Below are 22,171 nucleotides of genomic sequence, written 5' to 3'. Positions count from 1 at the left end.
ACAATCTACTCTAAACTCATACTTCCTTATATGCTTCAATCGGCATATTATAAAAATATTTTATTTTTGTACTTCAAAACCTTTGCTTGATTAAGTGTTTATGATAGCTTAAATAACTCATTGCTCCAAGAATGAGCTGGTCTGTCACTTGGTGGATATTCTGTTACTGAAAATTAAAGCTGAACACTTCTACCTTGAAAAAAAAAATAAGTTTGCAGTATTTAGTATCAGGCTTGATACTACTGAGCTTGACTCAATATTTCTTGTACTACTATTCTCAGTTTTTACACTTTACAGTTTCATTCAGTATATGCAGGTATGTTTAAAAAGTATACTGCCCAAATACTAAACAGAATATTCAGGAAATATCCTCTTAGCTTTTACTGTAACAATATCTGATACTAAAACAATTAAAACAAAAGTTTAAAAGAGCACATCATAAATAAGTGGTATCATTCTGTTCGCATGGACTTTTGCCAGAGCTAAACAGAGCAAATGAAGCTTACTGGTTAAGGCTGAGGAGCAAACCAAGAGGTTTCCAGTTTAAATCTTGTCTTCGCATCGTAAGTTTACTAGGTGTGCAATACATTTTATGAAATATGACTTTAAAGTTGACTTGTGGCAAAATAAATTGACTGGGAGCTTATTTTTCATATAAAATGTGTGCTCAGATTTCTCCTTTCTTTTCATAGAATCACAGAATCATAGAATAGCAGAGTTGGAAGGGGCCTACAAGGCCATCGAGTCCAACCCCCTGCTCAAGGCAGGAATCCACCCTAAAGCATCCCTGACAGATGGTTGTCCAGCTGCCTCTTGAATGCCTCTAGTGTGGGAGAGCCCACAACCTCCCTAGGTAGCTGATTCAGATACTCTCCCTCAAGTTACCAATAACCATTTTCTGTGTCTGAAGGTACAAGAAGCATAAAAATTTGCAAAGAAAAAAAAACCTATCAGAAGCACTATCAGCAATTCTAGGGTTATTGTCAGAATGAACCTTGGGATGACAAGATGGGGCACAAACTTCCTTTCATTATTTTCACATGCATCCCATTCATTTTTAGATCCCTCCCTCATCCCATTCCTTCACTTTATATAACTAGGAAATAAGAGCCTTACTAAATGACAATGAAATAACTGAAATAAAGGATACACACAAATTAACAGCTCCTCTCTCTCATGTCCATTTTTACTTATTAGTGCTTAAGAAAGTAATCCTGGAAACAAGCAGAGCTCCACTGATCTGCCACATTCTAGAAATGAGTGTTTCTGTTCATTGTGTATTGCTTCAGGAACCACTATCTCCCTACACAGTAGCCTGTGAGCAGCTCAAATATTGCCCATATATACCTACAGGCTATAAGAAATGAATTTATTAACATTGAGCTATTTAATTATAGCTTTAGGACTGTCATGTTTATTCATCCATTCTATTTATACCCCTCTATGGGAAATGCAGGGCAGCTAATAGCATCAAATAATAAAACTACAATAATATTCATGTGGCTCATAAGCAGCAAAAAACGCACCCTTTTCAAACCCCTCCAGCCATCAGGCTCTTTCGTAGAGAGATTTCATGGGCTACAGTCTGAAGGCTGGTTGCATTTTAAAGCAAAGCAAATTAAATGTCATATGCAACACAAATACACAATTCTTTGGTGAGACTTAAGTCGCAAAGACCTTTCTCCATAAGGTCATATGTACCTCATGCGATAATGAACCCGGAGTGTTGTTTTGTCATCTATCTGGAAGACATGATTTGGTGCATACCACAAGTTTCTGCTTTCTTCAAAGAGCGCAAACAGATTGTGGCACAATGGTGATATAGCTATTTAAAAAGAAAACGATAGAAATCATCAACTCAGTGGTACCTTGAAAAATACATCTTTTCTCAAGTCGTAAAAAGGGAAGATGGTTAAATAGAGTGCTTAATATTAAAAGTGGCAATGTTTTAACAGTAAAAATAAAAAAGAACTGTTATAACATCTATTGATTGCAGGTATAGAATGAAATCCAATGTCATGCTAGTGGAAGTCCACTAGTGTTAAGGGCACTATTTCCCTCTCGCCTTTCCCATGCAACTCTCCACACTGCCCTTAAACCTGCTCCCGAGGGTTTGCCAGGCCTCGGGATCAAATTTTGAGGGTGTGCCAGGGAGGTTGGGACTCATCCCTCTCCAAGTTCTGCTGATGGAATTACACCATTGGATCTAACCCCTTAAATCTTTGTTTTAGCCGTAGGTGTTGATAGTAGACTGAAAAGGCACAAGAGAAATGAGACTAATCAGAAAACATTTCACGTATAAATAACTGTCAGGATTGTGTTTCAGTCTGGCAGCAACCCACAGTACTATCCACATGTAAGGGGAAGTTTGGAAAGATCAAATTCAGAAATTCAGGTTTTGTCCAGATGTTAGCTCCCACACAGCCCTGCAGCAATTATTAGGAGCAGGTCTGGGTTTACGCACTTCCTCCCTGATTCTCCTCTTGAACACAAATAGAAAGCAACATCCAAATTGGTAGATCCTTCATTTACTGAACACCCCTGATCATGCAATCCAAACTCCCATTTGCTTCTAAAGTCAAACTGAGAGGTCAGAGACAATCCTTCAAATAAACCAAAGATATGCTTTACTTGAGACTCATTGAGATTCCAAATCATCTTGAATTTATGTCTCGGAAGTTAACATCTAAATTCAGTGAAATTCAGCCAGAAAGAAGTTAAATAATATTAAGTAGGTTTGGGACCTTTCACAAAAGATATTTTCTTTAAGAAGAAAGAAAAGAAGTGGGGAAATCCACCATACTTTAAAGTTAATCATTCAAATAAGATTGCCTTATAAGAAAAATTACTGGCAAATGTGTTACACATTTAAAGTAAGTACAGAGAAAAGTGTTTGACAGCTTTTAAATTCAATTAGCATAAATAATAAATGGGCTTTTAAAGTATTCATTGTCATTTATAATAAAGTAAATGTTATTCAGCAGCCAGAATTAGTAGATGTATTCTTCTTCAAATCTACCCAGGAGATCTTCACTGTCCATGAAGAAGGAGTAAAAAGGAGCCACACATATTAAACTGGGCGTACTGGAACCATCTTGAAAGAAATAATATTCCAACATCCAAAAACAAGATTTAAGAGTAGGGAGCTTCAGCTATTGGGCGGTAAAGAAATTCAATAAATAAATAAATAAATGTGGAATTTTGTCCTTCTTCCTGCATTGAGCAGGGGGTTGGACTCAATGGCCTTATAGGCCCCTTCCAACTCTACTATGAGTCTATGTCTTTGGACAATTTCCCAAAGACTAGCCTGCAGAACACTTTGCTATTTCCAGCCAGGCTGTATATGACAAAAGGCTTATTTAATCCAGCATTCTGTTTCCACAGTGACCAGATGCCTATGAGAAGTCCACAAGCAAAACATGACTGCATCAGTCCCCTCCAACTCATGTTCCCCAGAAGTGGGTGTTCTGATTCACATATAGCAAACATAACTAGTTGCCATTGATAGCCTTACCCTCCATAAAATTGTCTAATCCCCTTTTAAAACTGTCTGAATTGGCAGCCATCACATCTTGTGGTTTAACAATGTGCAGTGTTAAGAATCTGTCCTAAATCTCCCACCATGTACTTTCACTGAATGATACAGGATTCTAGTTCTATGAGAGCAGGCAAAAAAACATCTCCCTGTTCATGCATAACTTTATACACTTTGATCATGTCCCCTCTAAATCACTTTTTTTCTGAGCTAAAAAGCCCCCAATATTGCAACCTTTCCTCACTGGAGAGTTACTCTAACACCTTCATCATTTTGGTCACTTTTCTCACCTTTTCCAACCCTACAATATTTATTATTGTTGACCTCCTCAAGGTTGTTTGCAAGGTAACATTTTTAAATCAACGACGCAAATGCAATTAAAATGGGAACATAAAATATTTAAAACAGCAACAGTAAAAACTCTCATTTATAAAATAAAACCTGTGTGCAGCGAAGCCACCTCTGACTGAGGGATGAGGTGGAACAAACTTTTGGAAGTCTAAGTATCCCTATCCAGGGTGCTGGCACTCTCCTAGAACTCTAAAAGTTTAGTGTAGGTCTGGGAAACAAGAGGCCTTCCAGATTTTTCTGGACAACCCATCTGCTCCAGGCAGCATAGGAATGGTGATGAATGATGGGAGTTGTAGGCCAAAATATAAAGAAGGCTACAAGTTTTCCATTCCTAGGTTAGCAAGACAGAGCTTACCACTGCAGAAGCCCCGCTGATTTTCCACCAATTTACTCACAACAGATGTTAAGCTAACTGACTTGTAATTTCCTGGACACCGCCCCCTCTTCTGCATCCCTTTTTAAAAAGGGTTCCTATTTATTCAATAGGTCAAATACCAAGATAGAAAACTTCTAAAACTCACAGCATTTCTGGGCAGATTCAATGCAAAGTTCTTCTGCTGTATACTTGCCACATGTATACAAAAGAGAAGACTTCTCTTGTAAATAGAATGCTACTTCAAGTCCTTGCTCTTGAGCTTCTGTGTTCACTTCATTTTTCTTGGAGCTTCTCAATTTTGCACAGAAAGCCATAGCTTTGCAGTCTTCTTTTACACTAAAATACTATATATAAAGAAGGAAAGAATGTCACAAAACGGCATAAATATTTAAACAATGTAATATAATAGTTAAATATTTTATTCTGGCTTTGTTCCATATATTGCAGCTGAATGTTAACCAGAACATTGGTTAAAGCCAATGGGAGATAAGAGAAAAAAGAGGAAATACAGAATCTAGAAAACATAAACAAAAAGCTATTAATGTTCTATGATGGGCTTTGGGACCCAGAATTCCCTACAAAAATGAGATGTTAGCAAATAACACAACCTGAAGACTTCAAAATTTTCACCTGGAACAGATAGGAATGATTAGGGTTTTTTTTTATTTTGACAGCAATGAACATCAGCTATTCCATTTTGGGCTTGGGAAAAGCATTTTAGTTCACTGTCATAAGAAAACAGAGTTTTAAACATGTAAGTAATAATCTCTGGAACTCTTTCAGCTTTAGCATTTACTCTTTCGTTTCATCATAAACTTAGTCAAATGGATGACTTAACATTTTTATTACATCACAAAGGAACAAAGAGTAGTTCTCCTATCAGCAGGTGTTATTCATTTATATGCAAAGTATTTTAATAAAATCAAGTAGTCATATCCTCCAAGGCTGTGTGGCACATGTCAGATGTCTCTGCCAAAGTCTTCTATTGGCAGTTTCAGAATGTGTTTTAGGGACTAAGGGCTACACAGGTACCTCAAGGTATTGCTCAATCTAAAACCAGTATACCTCTCTTGATAAAGGAGTAGAGACCTATTTCAGCATTTTGCTTATGAGAATGCCATAGTGCCACCTTCTAGTCTGCTCTTCCCTCTTACTTGTTCTTCTGACCTCACTGTAAAAATAAAAATCCCATCTCCCTGTATGCAGGATGTACAGACCTATCCATTTTGGTGCCACGTCTTGCAATTGACAAAATGGGCTTCAGCCCAGAAAAGCTCGTGCCATAATAAAATGCATTGTTCCTTTAAGGCAGGAATGAGTAACTTCTGGGTTGTGGAGGGGGGCATATTCCCCCTGGGGGCCACATCCACACACCCTCCACTGAATTTACCACTGAATTTTGGTGGTGCATCAGTGATTTTGCTTGAATAAAAGGTGAATGCTATCTGTGCACCTTATTTTCAAGGAAGATTGTTGTTTGGTTTTGCCACTGCTACTGCAGCAGCAAATTCAGCAGCTGGGGCTGAAATTAATAATAATAATAATAATAATAATAATAATGGCAGGGGAGCATATGTTGCCCACCTCTGCTTTAAAATATCATGATACCACATGCTGTTGATTGAAAGGAAGCAAGGACTAAATTAGAGGCATAACTGGGTTGTTGTTGTTTTGCACATTGTATGGTCTCATTTTAATTTGCTAAGCTGTAATGCACAAAGGAAAAAACATACCTGCATTTATGTAGATGTTTGACCTTCCAAGTCAGATGAATGGATGTCTCTTCAAAACAATTCAAAACCAATTCAACCCTGGTTAAGAGCAAAGAAAAAAATTCACTCCAAAATTATAGACTTCAGAAGATTATAGACTTTAGAAGACTAAGAGAGCAAGCCCTACCTCTTGGACAGCTATCGAGGAGGGGTTAGGACGTCATCCTCCACCCCAGAGACTCTAGTTATGCCTGTGTAAGTCTACTAACAGTCACTTACTTACACAGGGTCTACTATTGACAAGGGGTGGCTTTGTCTCAACTGACTCGAAAGTGCCTCAGTTTCCGAAGAGGGTTCTGCATTAGGTCCCTGAGCTGCACAAGTACCTTCCATGGGAACTGGATTTAAAAAAGAAAAAAATACCAGGCTGAAAAGCCCAGCAAAGTCATTTTCCTTAACACCTCCCACCATGGTAAAGCAAGCCGCAGGGCTTTGGAAGAGGTGGAGGATCTCCCTAAGCTTGCATAAGATTCCTTTAAAAGATCCCTTTCTAAAACCTGCTCTGGTCAATGCACTGAAATGTTCATTTAACTAGAATTGGTAAATACCAGCCTTCCCCAACCTGGTGCCCTCCAGATGCGTTGGTCTGCAACTCACATAATTCTCAGCCATAGCCATGCTGGCTAAGAATTATGCAAATTACAATCCAGCACATCTGAAGGGCACCAGGTTGGGGAAAGCTGGTATACATCCAAGGGGGAGATCCATTCCAACTATAAAAATATATAGCTAGAACACACTTTTATCAAAACTGTCATCTAAGTCTACTAAAGTTCCAAAGCTGGCAAATGACCATTTTAGAAACATACAGCTATTCCCATAATACTGACAGACAATTCTACAGCATCTCACAGTAAAATATATTTTTCATTTCCCAAGACTATATAAGCCATCTTTTCAATAATAACGTAATAAAGAAGGAATGCATTTGAATTTTGTTTATGCCACAAGAATTAATCCATCTGTAGAAAGTCCTAAAAAAATAAAAATCTGTAGGAATATTAAAAGGAATTCAGCTTTAAATATGAGGAGTAAAACGTAATGCTTTCCTGAAACCCTCAACATAAGTCAAAACTATTGCTTTTCAGAACTGCTTTTACATTACACTTAACCCTTAACTCTTGTTTCCAATTACAGCAGCTATTCCCGGAATATAAAAAATAGTGACTGCAATTCTTTTACAATTATCTTTTGAGGGACAGAAGAATCAATGTCTAGTCAATAAGTACTTATCGTATGTATGTTCTGATATCTTTGCATTCAGTAGAAGGAATTTTTGAAATCGTCTAATGGAACAAAGTCTTCTAAAATACATCTTCATTGTAGTAACAATGTTGCATAATTATTTAAGTTCCTGGCTATACAGCTAATGCCACCACTTCTCAAGACACTCATGCATTATAGAAAAGGGGAAGAGAAACCTGCTCTTACTTCTTTTGTTTCCACAAACAAGAGTTTTTATGTGATCAAGCTTCCCTATATGATTTGGAGCATTGTGCTAGCATTAGGGTGTATAAAGCAGCAGTCCCTTCCAATATCTGTTCCTGGTGGGAATGGAGTCCACTGCATCCCTTGATTTGTTTGTTGTCATTAAGTGCAAACCCAGCCACGCTAACCAACTATGGTTTGTTAACCATGAACAACCCTGGTTTGTTTTTGAATTGTGAACTCTGGATTGTTTCAACATCTGTTTGTTGTTACATGTGAACCCAAAACAATGGGTTGTTTTGTCAGGCTTTCAAGGCTGTACATGGTTAAACTGTGATTGTTTCAACTTCTATTTGTCATTACACATGAACCCAGAACGATGGGTTGTTTTGTCAGGCTTTTTAGGCTGTACATGGTTACACTATGGCTTGTTAAGTGTAGCTGGGCTCAACAACCCAGAATTCAACAACCCATGGGTTAAATAAACTATAGCTTAGAGTTATGGGTGAACCAGAGCTTAGGGTTTCATCTAGAAATGCACTAGAATTCATTTTGTTCAATGAGGCTTCCCCCATTCCTACACCCCCTTTTGACTCCCAAAACCACTCCTGAGAGGCAAGGAACCCACTGGAACAATGTGCAATTTGGTGCAGGGGGCAAGAATTGCCAGAAATCCAAGTGGTGTAAAATACCTTCTGCTTGTATAAGAGAAGTATTGGATCTCAAACAATGACATAGTTATAGGAATATATGCATCCAATACAAATTAACACTTCTAGCAATTCAGATTAAACAAATTGGAAAGACAAGCTAAACCTGACAATATCTCCAGCCTCCTGTTACAATAGTCTGCATTGCTAGTGGGAATAAGCCTTACTGAATACATGGCTCACTTCTGAATAAACAAAAGATCAGGCTAAAAGTCACACGCCGAAGAACAAGCCCAGCCACAACTGCTGTGAAAAGTAGTCCAGGAAATACTTGATGTACTACAGAATGAGCCTTCCTAGTCTCAAAGCAGCAGATACGTTACGCAAATCTAAGTACATTATGATATAATGGTAATAGTTTTCCAGTAAGCAACAGCTTAATTTAGCATAAGGATCTGAAAAGAGCGGCATGAAATCCGGAATGTAATGTTACTCTTAAAATATTAATGTAGGAAGGACATTTTAGGGCATTAGGTGGGGTTTACAGAAAACTATGGCCAGCACACAAAAATATGATCTTATCTGTACTGACTGCTTAATGCTATGGAGCTGAACAATGTTTTATTATTGAAAGGAGTCTACAAGTACAAACACTAAAATGAAAAAAAATATTTTATGGGTATTAGTATACTACAGGGAAAGAAAAGACATTAAGGGTGCAATCCTGTGCATATTTAGACAAAAAATGTCCTGCAAGTAGGAGTTGTAGCACTTTTTTAGGATTGTGGTCTAAGTGATTCCTTAGTTAACTTCGTTTACCAACTCTATTGGAGTCGGTGTCACTATTCAGATTTATAACGTAGTGTTTAGTTAAGACTAAATGGCCTGGTTCAGACAACACGCTAAATCATGCTGCCTAACTACAAAATGGTTAACAGAATGATCTTAATGCATTCCGTTAACCATTTTGTGGTTAAGCAGCATGGTTTAGTGTGTTCTCTGAACCAGGCCTCTGTCTTCCCACAGTTTTTCAGGATGTTCCATCTTTTCTTTTCTTTTACAAACTTCCAGATTTAGGGATGGAAAGCAATGCCAAAGCTTACCAAAACAATCAATCATTTGTATCCTGCTTTTCTACCCTCAGAGGAGCTGAAATTGTGGCATAATAATTTGAAGATACCATACCAAATGACACTTTGCAGGAGGTTATGGGGTTCCACCATTTCACTACTGGCCTGCCAAGTCTCTCTGAACACACACACACACACACACACTATGATCCACAGGAAGAGAGCACTTGGCGGGGGGGGGGGGGGCAGGGAGACCTCACAACACCCTACCAAGGTACAGAAGATGCTGCTCATTGCCACAGCAACAAGACATTGCAAAAACATATGTTTAAAACAAATATTAGCTGCATTGCACCACCAGCAATTAATGAAATAGACAAAAGGTGGGTTCGTTTTCTTAATTATTAGTTTCCTTTGTACAAGAGCCCAGTTGAAGATTTCTAAATGGTTATCATGAAGGCAAACCACTCGCTACCACAGCCTAAGGCAGGAAAAAGAACCAACAAAAGAATCAACAAAAATCTTTTCTATCAGATTTATTTCTAATCCTCATCCAAAACAGCATCACAGGTGAATATTCAGAAGTATTTTTCTAATCTTCCAGAAGGCTGGGTTTCAAAGATAAATGTGTTTACCAGTTATTTCAGTTAACTGTACAAGGTTCTTAATATCTGAATTATAGTTATAATAACCTAGGTTAGTTAAAATTTCAAATTAAAGTTACAATATTAAACTCCAAGGGCTATTTGTAACAAGTGAAGTATTGTACTTTAAGTGAAGTAATGTACTTTGTGATGTTTTGCTGTTTAATGCCTATTTTGTAATGTAAATCATTTAAATCCGTAATTTAAGCTGATCATTTTTTCTTGATGACTTAAACCATGATTAAAATCAGTGTTTTAAACTGCCTAGATTTAAATCAGTCCACCTTGCTCTTGAGCAGCACATCCCATATCCATATTTTGGGAAATGGCTCCTATACCACTACAAGCACATATGTAGGCAGCAGTGGGCCTGCATGGATGCAGAAGAACATTATATTCTTAGCATCTATTAGACTAATGCTCGTCCTAGCCTGTTATTCAAGAACAATAACTTGTTAGATATAATAAAAAGCAGGATTGGAACCTATGAACTCCCAGAAATGAAAGTTCCCCATTGCCTTCAATATGTGGGAAAGGAGCCTGTCTAATGTTTAACAGTGGATGTTTGCTCATCATCTACTAGATTAAAATTTGGCATTAATACTCTCATTTGAAAACATTGTAAACAATTATTTCATGACATTATTTAAGCTAGTTAAAGGAAGCAGTTGGACTGACAGACGGGTTGTATGCCTGCTTCCAATTACAGTACATTCCTACAGAAAGTCTCATTCTGGCTCAAGAATTGTGTTCCTCATTAGATTTTGGTAAAAAAAAAAAAAAGGAATGTTAATGAAAGCTATCTTGAAATTTGCTGTTTTGAGGCCTAAACTGTAGCCCTTTGGGTTCAGGAAAATCTCCCGCCCCACCCCCACTCTCTTCTGTATTATTTTGATTCATTCTTTCTCCTTTGGCCCAGTGCAGATGAAACATTCTTAATCTCATAACCATGGTTAAGAGATGGGGAGGACACTATAGACTCCCAGGCTTCTTTCTTACCCTCTCTTGGTTGCTTTAACAATGGTAGCATAGCGTTGAACACACTTTAAACCAGTGGTTCTCAACCTTCCTAATGCCACGACCCTTTAATACAGTTCCTCATGTTGTGGTGACCCCCAACCATAAAATTATTTTCGTTCTTCTCTACACGATCCATTGCCATGGGATGGTTTGCTAATGAAAATAATACATAACAATAGCTTTAATAATACAAAAGATGATACATGACATAGTTCAGTCAATACAGTTTCCTAAGACCATCGGAAATATGTGTTTTCCGATGGTCTTAGGCAACCCCTGTGAAAGGGTCATTCGACCCCCAAGTTTGAAAGTGTACTTTAAGTTTTCAGTTATCACTAATGAGCAAAAGATACTGCATGAGATATAAACATCAAAAAGTTTGATATACACATGTATAGAAGAATGCATATACTTCATTTTTATTAGTAAAGTTTTGTAAAGAGTTGTTTTCTCAAAGATAAAATTCAAAATTAATCTGAAAGATAAATGTTTAAGCCTTTCTTATGTGTTCTAATTTATGGGAATTTTGAGACATTCAGATTGTGAGCCCAGATTTAAGCGACAATGGATAATATTAGCTATGAGGTAATATCTACACAAAACAAGTAGGTATGATCTGATTTTTGAATGAGGTAGCTTCTTTACCATCAAGATTATAAGGTCACCAAGCCTATGTTCCTATCAGGTAGAGCAGCCCTATCCAGAGCTGTGGTAAGATAGATGAAAGCTCTGCTTTTAGACTATTAGGACTAGAAAGTTGACAACAAGAAATGTTGAGGAACTACCGTTTCCTGTTAAACTATTAACATTTAAAATCTTTACCAAAGTCCTCTTTTATAATACAAATATTTTTTAAACCTTGGGCAATGCATTATATTTTAATATCATCCTTGAGAGTATATTAAAATAAATGAAAGTGAATTCAATGTTTTTCCCCCTTATTGCAAAACCAAAAATTACAACCATCTAAAACAATCCCTGGTGCACTTATTGTTTAATCAGCCTACAGATAATTGATTGACAGCCAATGTTTCCAAAATACTGCATCTATAGATAGATAACACTCAGTAAAGATGCCAGGCGGCTGGTGCTGGTTGGAACTAGTGGGGCAGAGTTAGTCTCCATCCTCCTCTCTTGCAATGACACTAAGGCCTGATTCACACACCATCTTAAGCTATGGTGGCTTACGAACTATTCACAGTATTTTATTTATTTATTTATTACATTTTTATGTAATTATGCAGCTCAATCTCCCTGTGACATATGAATCAGGTAAGGCTGTGCAAGTCCTAGACCAGTGCCTAGACTCACTAATGGGATGGATGAGGGCCAATAAACTGAAGCTGAATCCTGGCAAAGATGGAAGCCCTGTGGGTGAGTGGTTTCTGAGTCCAGGAAATAGGGTCATTGCCTATTCTGGATGGTGTTGCACTCCTGTGAAAGATCAAGTTCATAGTCTGGAGGTACTACTAGATCCATCACTGTCACTAGAGGCCCAACTGGCTGAGGTATCTTGGAGTACCTTCTAACAGTTTCATCTGGTTTGCCAGCTACAGTCTCTCCTGGACATCGATAGCGTGGCCATGGTGGTATTAGTAATCTCAAGACTGGATTATTTATTTATTTTATTGCATTTTTATACTGCACAATAGCCAAAGCTCTCTGCGTAGTTCACAAAAATTATTGCAAGTTGCTCTATGTAGGGCTGTCCTTAAAGTGGCTCCAGAAGCTTGAGCTAATGTAGAATGCATTGTTCTAACAAGTTGTTCTAACAAGTTGCATATTCCCTGTAACCAGCCCAGTCAACAGTCTGGCTACAGAATTTTGAACCAGCTGAAGTTTCTGAACAGTTTTCAAAGGCAGGCCTACACAGAGCATGTTTCATCAGCCCAGCGGAATTCACCCATTCCCCCTCTTACCATTTTTCTAATAAAACAAAGCCCCAAACATTTCCTTGTAGGTCAGTTCCTCAATCATTTTCTGCACCTTTCTCAACTATACAATATCTTCTTTGACATGTGTTGACAAGAACTGTGCACAGTAATCCAAATGTGACCACAATATATAGTATTAGGACATTTGAATATGAGCACTTTTTGTTTCGGTCCTCTCTCAATAGAGCATGCATTGTTTTTTCACCAGCTGCCATACAGTTAATGTTTTCATTAAGTTATCCACCACTATGACCCAACATCTTTTGCTGACCAGTCATTGTCCCAACGTGCAACACTTTGCACTTACAGCAAATGGCATTTGCCATTTTGTTCCCCATTCACTCAGTTTAGAGATTCTTTTGGAGCTTTTTGCAGTTCGCAGTTTGCTTGAGTTTTCACTGCCCTGAATACCTTGATGTTTTGATTGATCTGTAAGCTGTTCTGGAAAACTTTCCTTCTGAAGAGCAGGGTATAAATGCTTTAAATAAATATATTACTTCCCTCCTTTATGAGCTGCCTGATTACTCCTACATTCCACTTCCTGTTATTTATCCTATAACTAATATCTTTGTCCATGATTGCTATGTTTATTCAGGAGCTTTTGGAAAGCCTAAGTATATCTTGTCTACTGGATCACCCCTCTGCAGGTTCTAAAATCCTGAATAGTCTTGATTACTGTACAAGCCTTGGCTTTCTAGATTTTCATACCAACGTGTACTGCATTTGTTCTAAATAAATTAATCAGTGTTACATTTAGGCAATTAAATTAAGTAGAGGAAGCTTTGCACACACACAAAAAGGCTTTTAATTCTATTTAAAGGACATTACAGTCATATCTGGAGACTATCCAGCTAAGTAAACAAAATAGAATAGTTTTCATGCAAAAGTTCTTCAGTGAAGTTACAACAGTCATAAAATATTTCAAGAAGTCCATTATAAACGCAGCCTTAACTGTAGAGTGTGTTTGTGTGTGTCTCAACAAGAATTGAGATGCAAACTACTACAGTTAAGGCAATAATTTAGTATGGATAATTATATCTTGGCTTATTAAGTAGAGATATCAACAAGTACAACCAACAAATAAGTGGTCTCCAAATACTCGAGGAGTTCCCTAGATACTCAGAATTTAGTCCACCCAGACACAAGTCTTATTTTATATGGGAAGTGCACTTTTTTTAATATGAAGGATCTAAAAGTTCAAAAGAGCAGCACTGGAGTCAATGAAGCACAATTGAAAGATGATTTGGGGCTGTGAGGGGAGTCTGAAGGGACAATTAAAGTAGACTGCTGCAATCTGAGGGGTGTTTTGTATGGCGAGTTTTTGGCTAGAAACCCAACTCAGTTTCAGCTCCACTGCAGGGCTGTCATAAGCCATTCTCTCAACTACACATACCCCCAACCTGCAGTGTGGGGATGAAGGACTGAATTACCATGACAACTTTTTAAAATGTTTAAAATTCTATAAAATGTTGAGGATGCCAGTTCATGGGGAGCAGAGGTACAAAATATGAAAATGGAGAATTGGCCTGCTGAAGTGCTTAACAGTTTATGGAAAATATACTGGAGATAGGGAATTAGGCTAGGGGTCCATATCGTGAGGTTAAAAAAAGTTTCCTCCCTATACTATATGGGGAAGTTGATGCAACAAAGTAACAAAGGACCACTTTTCCCATGTCCTACTCTCCAGAAGCTTTTTCAGCCTTATATATAACAATGAAGTGATCAGGTTCAGGGGTAGCTGCCAACTCAAACCCTTTAGCAGAGGAAGGTTTCAAGAGGCAAAGAAAAAGGTGGCTTTTACTCTTTCCCTGGTAAACTCCAAACATTATATGGTCCAGGCAGGGACTCTGAACAGAACACTCCTGTTATGAGCTGAGAATACTACACTATTTTGTTAGCCCTCCACTTGTTTCACTGAGCAGTTAACAAAGTTCAGTGGATTCTGAATAAGAGAATTCTGCATACTGAAAGGCAGCTCTGAATTCCTCCACTGAAATAATTATACTCCAGATGAAAGACCTCTTGGCAAGAACACCCTGTTCTGTCCACAATTATTATTTTTATCCCATTTTTCTCTTACAAAATCACACAAAGGTATTAACAAAAATGAAAATAAAAGCTAATAAACAGTACAAAATAATGAAAAACAAAAACAATGCATTTAAGAACAGCAGTAGATTGGCAAACTAAAAGCAGGCTGAAACGGGGTGCCAAACATTATTTAAATGCTACAAGAGTAGGGAGCTGGTAGATCTTCAGAGTGGCAACTTCAGTAACCAAGTGAAGAGGCCCTAATCTAAAAAAAAGGAGCAGGACGGAGAGCAGATGTCAAGCTTAACTGTAGGGGAGGCTCACGCAGGAGCAGTCTATGAAGTAACCTAGTCCCAAGCTGTTTAAGGTTTTAAAGGCAAACCTGGAAAATAGTGAACAAGTGTAGAGGAGGCAAAATCAGGGGAAAACAATCCTACTTTGTGCCCTAGACAGCTATCTGGACCAAATTAAGTTTGATACTGTCTCTAAAGGGGGGCACATGTAGTGACATTTTAATAATCCAGCCTGGAATTAACCTAGGGCATAGTTAACCAAAGCCAGGCCCTTCTCTAAAGAAATCCACAACTGAGAAACAAGCTGAAGCTTGTGGCACTCATCAGTGGAATATTTAAAAATATACTGGGTCAAGCAGCGCCTCAAGACCCAATCCTTCAAGAGGGGTTAAACCCAATCTTGAACAGGCTATATAACCTCTCCCAGACGAGAACTCCTGCCCAACCACTTCAGTGTTATCTGAATGAAGTTTCAACTTTTTCTCCCCACTTCTGAACTAATGTCAGACTTCAGCCTGATCTGGATTCAGGCCGAGGCGGGCCCAATTGGGGTTCAGACCCAAAACAATGCACAGCCCTAAATGAAATCAGTAGACATTTTTCAATGGGCTGTAAGTTACACAAACACACTTTAATAGTTCGACAACTCTCAAAACTTGTGTCACGGCTGTGATCCACAGTATTAACACAAAAAGTGCTTTGATAGCCAATTCCAAATAAATACGCATAGGAATCAAGAACCACAGAGCTTTGTTGGACTTACTTGTTAGAAATGTAATTGGGCTGCAATCCTGTACACTTTTTCCTGGGAAAAAGTCCCACTGGATTCAATGGGGCCTACTTGCAAACTCCAACAATTACTAAGTAATTTTCTTTAGCCAATAATTTGTTTTTTAAAATTTAAAAATAAATTAAGTTTCTTTCTCTCCATAAATCACATTGCCTTTATAAATAGAGAGGCTTGGAGCAACCACCATTGAGACTTAATCCTCCCTATGTCCACAGACATGGGGATAGGTATATTTTAGGGTGCAATCCTGTGCATGTTTAGACAGAAAAAAGTCCCATAATATCCAGCATGCCCAAGCCAGTATGGCTGTCTGGAAGGAGCTGGGAGTTGTAAGATGTTTTTCTGTCTAAACATGCAGAGGATTGCACCTTTGCAGCAGAAAACATAGGATACAGTTCTTTAAACCATGATCCCTGACACCTGGCAAGTCAACACTTCTGGTTATCACAACCACAGAGGGAAAATAGGACAGTATGGCTTAGTCCCTCTACCCCCTGCATTTGTTGTCATCCAGAACCCATGGGCTACAACAGGTTCTGGTCAGGTTCACATGGTCCAATAAGCCACACTGCCAAGGGTACTTATGTAAAGCCCCCCCCCCCGGGCATGTTACCTGCACATGTATGTGTGTGTGTGTGTGGGGGAGAATAAGCCACTGTGGCTTACGTGCACAGGTTAATAAGCCATGGCTTGTGTTCCCTAATTACCCTTGCTGGGTGCAGCTTATCGTTATGTGCAACCCAGTGAGGGTGGGTGGGATAGTTAAGAAAACACACATCAACCCTAGGATGGCCATGGGTTCTTGCTGGTTTGTTAACCAGCCAGCCAGCCTTTCTCGATTTGCACGTAATGACAAGTCACACACAGGGAGGGTAACTGGGGAAATCAGGTAGCATACACAGGGTGGTGGCAAATAAGCTTATGTTTTGCAAACTGGGCCACTGAGTTAACAACACAACCCTATGCAAGTTTACTTAGAAATATCTTAAATGCTAAGTGAAACATACATGGATAGCTAAATTTCTATCTGTTAGAAGTAAAATCACATAATTTTCAAAAGGCAAAATAGTAAGCTACAAGTAATGTGAAAAACCATAACAAACAGGGCCAGCCTCATCGGTGGGTGAGCTGGGTGGTTGCCTGGGCACCAAGCTGAGCTGAGGGGAGCCCTAAAGCTGTCTAGGGGGTTAGGCACCAATGGCACTCCTCGCCCAGGATGCAATTTAGCTCATGGCCAGTCCAGGTAACAGACTATCTCAAATGCATGTCTCAGTAGCACAAAGTAGTGCCGCAGTTTTGGGGGGAATCTACACTACTGCTTTTAAAGCGCTTTAAAAACGTTTTGAAAACTGTATATGCAGTGTGTCCTGGGCCCCAACAGTTGTCAAAACTATTATAAAGCGCTTTAAAGCAGTAATGTAGATCCCCCCTTGGTAATTTCAGTAATAGATTCTGCTGTTCATACTAACAGATGAAGAGGGCATCTCCAAAGTCTGTCAAAATGGCATTAACATTACTGACAGTAACTTTCTAAAAACTAGTCTTTTTGCCCTATAGTGCTGGAATTTACAGCCAGTTCTGTCACTATTCTAACAGTTTGTTTGAATCTGTTTGGGTCACATATAACACTACTCCATTTTTGTCTGGTGCAAGCCACTTTACACAAATGTAGAATATATACAATAAACACAGTTTATTGCACTACTACCCAGAACACACAGTTCCTACATTACTACCCAGGTAAGCTGAAAACCAAAATATATAAATAAAGCACAGAAGATTGAACAAGACACCCTGAACAAGTTTGCTAGGTGTACAATTTTACACAGAAGAGGAAAACATATTTCACCTAGCGCTTCACAATCTATTTCTCCTCTAGGAACCAAAGAGCTCCTCTGCCCTTGTGCAACATTGCCAATTGTGTAGGTATCAGTTCCTCTTTCCCCCCCAGGCCAACCTCATTTCGCCCTAGAATGACAGCTTCCTCTCCCCACACCCGCCCCAAGACAAAACTGTAAACAACAGGGAACTTCCTAATGCGACAACAACTTTCAAACGAAACCATTATCTCAATGATTCACGATTACTATTCTGTCGGTCCCTTTCTCTGAAAACTCCTGCAACAATCAAAAACGTAACGACGAGCGACTATTACAAGGAACGCGAATCGTTGGATAGGGTCATTTATTCGATTTGGTGACCGAGATGCCGGGAAACTGGCAAACAAACACACACACACTTACTTTGGGGGTGGGGAGAAAGAAAGAAAGAAATGACAAGAAAAAGGAGGGGAGGGGGAAGAGAGAAAGAGATCGCGCTGTCTGAAGAACACAGACCGATTATAAACAGGATGTCAGCCATACCCGTTCTGTTCGGGATGTTTATATCCAAAGTGCAACGAGAACTTGCACGAGCGAGTCGACTGTGTGGGCAACAAAGGAAGGAAGCGGGTTCGTCTCCATTTTTTTATTTTAATCCGGTTGAGAAAGGACGGCTTCACGCACTTCACGCGCGCATCCCAGCTCTGAGTCCACCAGTCAGTCACCTGGCCCGTCCTTCCCTTCCCTGCCCCCCTCTCCCGTATCAAACACTCTCCCCCCACCCCACCCCACACACCTTCCACTGCTAGAGGAGAGACCAGCCTTCCCTCCCCGGGTGTGGGTGGGTGTCAGAATGGAGAGATTTCCTCATTTTAATCTGAAAGGGAGGAGGGCAGTTTCTTGGTCTCTGAGGGGGCTTCGGCCTTCCCAGAGGAGGGAGAAGAGGAGGGGAGTTTAGGGATTCCCCTTTCCGAGGCAACCCTGCCCAGACTAACCACCCCGCTCTTCACTTTCGTTCCCCCTTTCATTTCTCCCCCCCCTCCCCACGTCCCCGCCTCTTCAAAAGACCCGGTTGAAACGGAGGAAAGGGCCCGTTTCTTCTTCCCCGTCGACGCCCCCACCCCCCACACTCACCGCTTCCATGGACGAGGAGGAACGGGTTGCGTCCGCCCCCGCCGCTCTCACGCCCTGCCCCGCATAGCCTCCTCTCCAGCCGAGGGGCAGAGGAGGAGCGGAGAGACGCTGAAGAGGGCTTTCCGGTCGGTGGTCCTGCCCGGAACTAAGCAACCCCGAGACTTCTGCCGCCGCCGCCCCCCACGCAAGATGCGGACGGCACCGCAAACTCCAACGCCGCCCCAAGTCCTCGATCGGCTCCTCTTGCCAAAGGCTCCGTGAGGAAGACGGCGGCTGACTGCTGAGCCTTGTACGCATGCGCCGGGAATTACCCGGAGCAGGCGCACTGGAGACGCTGAAGGTTCCTCCGTCTTCGCGACGCTTTCGGGCATGCAGTATTTCTCGGACATACTTAGTTCTTAAAGTGATATTTCGCTCCTCCAACAGGTTAAGCCTTAGCCGATAAGAAAAAGGAGAAGGGGCAGGGCGTGGAGTGGAGTGGGGTGTGTGGGAACAGTCTCTCTCCTTTCGCATCATTTCCTGGTAGCTGATGAAAAAGATAACGAGCAAATGTTTATAAATATTGTACCATTAGCGTTATCCTAGGTTGCACAACGCCCTGCAAATTGTGGTTAATCCGGCTTCTATTTGCATAGAGAGACGTGCGTTGTTTGTTTTATTTAAAAGCCAGCTTTACTTGACAATGAAACTCAAGGTTGTATACATAGTGAGATTCCTAGCACTCTCGCAAAAACAGGTACCGAGCGAAACCAGACCTGCCGGAGCTACACTACTGCGTTAAAGCGCTTTATAACAGTTTTGTCAACTGTATATGGAGTGTGTCCTGGGCACCAATGGGATTAACAGAAAGGATATGAGCAGCCCGGATCCTTTGCAAGGTTATTCTGGGAAAGTCCTAGATGGGAGTTTAAGGGGGTTTACTTCCTAGCAAGTCTGTATAGGATTGCAGGTGTAGTACAACTCACTGTCAAAACACATGACTACTTACCCACCACCAGAGATGATTCATGTCATTCAACACTTGAAATCACAAAGTTAGGCCATACCTTATTTATTTATTTATTTATTTATTTATTTATTTATTTATTGGATTTATATACCGCTGTCCATATTTTAAACTATGTCTAAGTGGTTTACAAGGCAATTAAAAACATTAAAATACGTCATGCTATGCATTAAAATACAATTAAAATACGGACTAATTGCTAAAACATTTGCATAAAACATTGATAAAAACATTGAAAGACCAACCCTATGGCAATGCCCCTGTAATCCGCTGAACTTGGAGACTTACATGCACCCTATATGAAGAGGAGGAGCAGTGTAGGCGATCTTTGCTTTTGTGCTCATGCATTTTGGCTGGATGCCATGCCCCCTTTACCCCCTCTCCAAAATCACCTTTGCAATCTCAAAAAGGCAGCCAGCCTGGTTCTCTCCACGCCAGTTGGGAGGGGAAGGGGAGGGGTGTGGAACAATCCAAATTATCCTTTGGTCTCCCAGTCCCTGTCTAGGGGCCATAGAAAAGAATTAGGTCTTTAAATAGTGCCAAAACCATGTTCTAGTTGGTGCTTCCTGGGTACCGGGGTGGCCATTCCACAATGCCTGCTTCCTAGTTGCTGCAAGTTGGCAGTCTGCAGGTTGTGGTACCACCAGCAAGACCTCCTCCAATCTTAATGATCACACAGGTCTGTATGGGGCAGAGGCAATCGCCCAGGTAATCTGATCCCAGGCTTTCAGGGCTTAATATGACAACAACAAGACTTTGTACTTACCTTGATAGCTAACAGATAGCTGGTGCAATTGCTTCAAAACTGGTGTAATAGCTGTGTGGCCATGCACTCCACTCAGCATCCTGGCTGCTGCATTCTGCACTAGCAGCAGCTTCTAGAGCAAGCATAATGGTATCCTCACAAAAAGTGCATTACAGTAATTTAAACATTGGTTTACCAATGCATGGACTACAGTGGCCAAGAAAGAGTGTTGCTGACATGGTATTCTCTGTGAGTTGGTAACTGGCACTCCTCGCCACAGAAGCCACTCAGCTTCTAATGATAATGATGATTCTTTCTGCGAGAGTGCAGCTGCATCTAGAACAGGAAAATCCACACAATTCCTGTACCTAGGAATCACCCACCCATAGAGTGTCTCTTTCTTGTCAGGATTCAGTCTCAATTTGTTGGCCTTCATCCAACCCATCACTGCATCCTAGCAGAAGATGCCTCAGGCCTCTCCTGAGTCAGGAGAAAGAGAGCTGAACTCAAATCTCTTAATAGCTTCATATAGATGGTAAATAGTCTGGGAGACAAGGTGATACCTTGTGGCACCATCCAGCATCTTTGACAGGAAGCTGAGGTACAGTCCCCCAATGCTACTTTCTGGAACTGTCCCTGCAAGTAGGAGTAGACCCACTGTAACACAGTGCCTCCAGTTCCCAATTCACAGAGATGATCCAAAATAATACCATAGTAAACAGTATCAAAAGCCACTGAGAGTTCAAGCAGGATCAACAGAGTTGCGCTCCCTCTGTCTTTCTCCCACAAGAGGTCATCCATCAGAGTAATCAAGGCTGATTCTTTCCAAAAACCAGGTCTGAACCCAGACTGAAATGGGTGAAGAATAATCAGTATCCTCCAAGAATATCTGCAATTGCCCAGCCACCTGCCAACATATGACTCAAGCCAGTCCATTTGGACTTTCAAAGAGCTATAAATTTGGTCAATCCTGAGGCATACTCATTGCCACAAAATGAGGCACACTGCTCATCCCTAAAAGACTAGCTCTGCAAAATCTGGAAAACTGCCAATTCACAACATATGTATCAATAACAGAAATCAGAACACACAAATCTTGTTGAAGGATCATAGCCTCTTTTAAAGAAAAGAAAAGAAAAAAGAATTGGTATAATACAGCTATATATATATATATATATATATATTTTCAATGATTTACCTATCAAGTATTTCTAATGGTTAAATGTGTATGGTCTTCTTTTTGAAAAATCCTGTACAGGATATTATACTGCCAATCCTGAGGCATAGTGGAGAGAAAAAAAAAAGAGAGAGAGAGAGAGAGAGAGAGAGGAAGGTAGGGGATAATAGTTTGTATTCATGTGGCATGCACACACATTTAAGTACTGAAGATAACAGAAAACAATATAATTTATTACATGATTTCTTTAATTTCTATACCCATATCAGGAAGTGCGTACTCTGGGGAAAGGTGTTAGTCTGTTGCAGCAAAAACAAAGAGTCTTGTGGCACCTTAGGGCACAATCCTATGCATGCTTAGAAAGAAAGAAAAAGTTGCTGGGAGCTGGATAACTT

At 40.1% G+C, this 22,171-nt stretch overlaps 1 protein-coding gene across 4 annotated transcripts in view; it reads right to left on the bottom strand.

Moving 5' to 3' along the window:
- JAK1 (Janus kinase 1) overlaps positions 1 to 20,994 on the bottom strand; it is a 55,053-nt gene extending 34,059 nt beyond the window's left edge. The window contains exons 1-4 of one of the 4 annotated variants that reach the window (XM_063137837.1): positions 20,983 to 20,994; positions 5,996 to 6,073; positions 4,408 to 4,606; positions 1,702 to 1,825 (exon numbers count right to left, since the gene is read on the bottom strand). In XM_063137837.1, coding sequence (XP_062993907.1) covers positions 1,702 to 1,825; positions 4,408 to 4,606; positions 5,996 to 6,001 — 329 coding nt within the window. In that variant the 5' untranslated portion in view covers positions 6,002 to 6,073; positions 20,983 to 20,994. Of the gene's footprint in view, positions 1 to 1,701; positions 1,826 to 4,407; positions 4,607 to 5,995; positions 6,074 to 18,257; positions 18,276 to 18,848; positions 19,131 to 20,982 lie in introns of those variants that run through there. The other 3 variants (XM_063137861.1, XM_063137853.1, XM_063137844.1) reach the window with 3 other exon arrangements.
- Between the last annotated feature and the right edge of the window lie 1,177 nt (positions 20,995 to 22,171).

This window comes from Elgaria multicarinata, chromosome 1 (assembly GCF_023053635.1).
Source record: "Elgaria multicarinata webbii isolate HBS135686 ecotype San Diego chromosome 1, rElgMul1.1.pri, whole genome shotgun sequence".
NCBI lineage: Eukaryota > Metazoa > Chordata > Lepidosauria > Squamata > Anguidae > Elgaria > Elgaria multicarinata.
The sequence above is the reverse complement of the archived record's forward strand: the minus strand, read 5'-3'. Positions and strand labels throughout refer to the sequence as shown.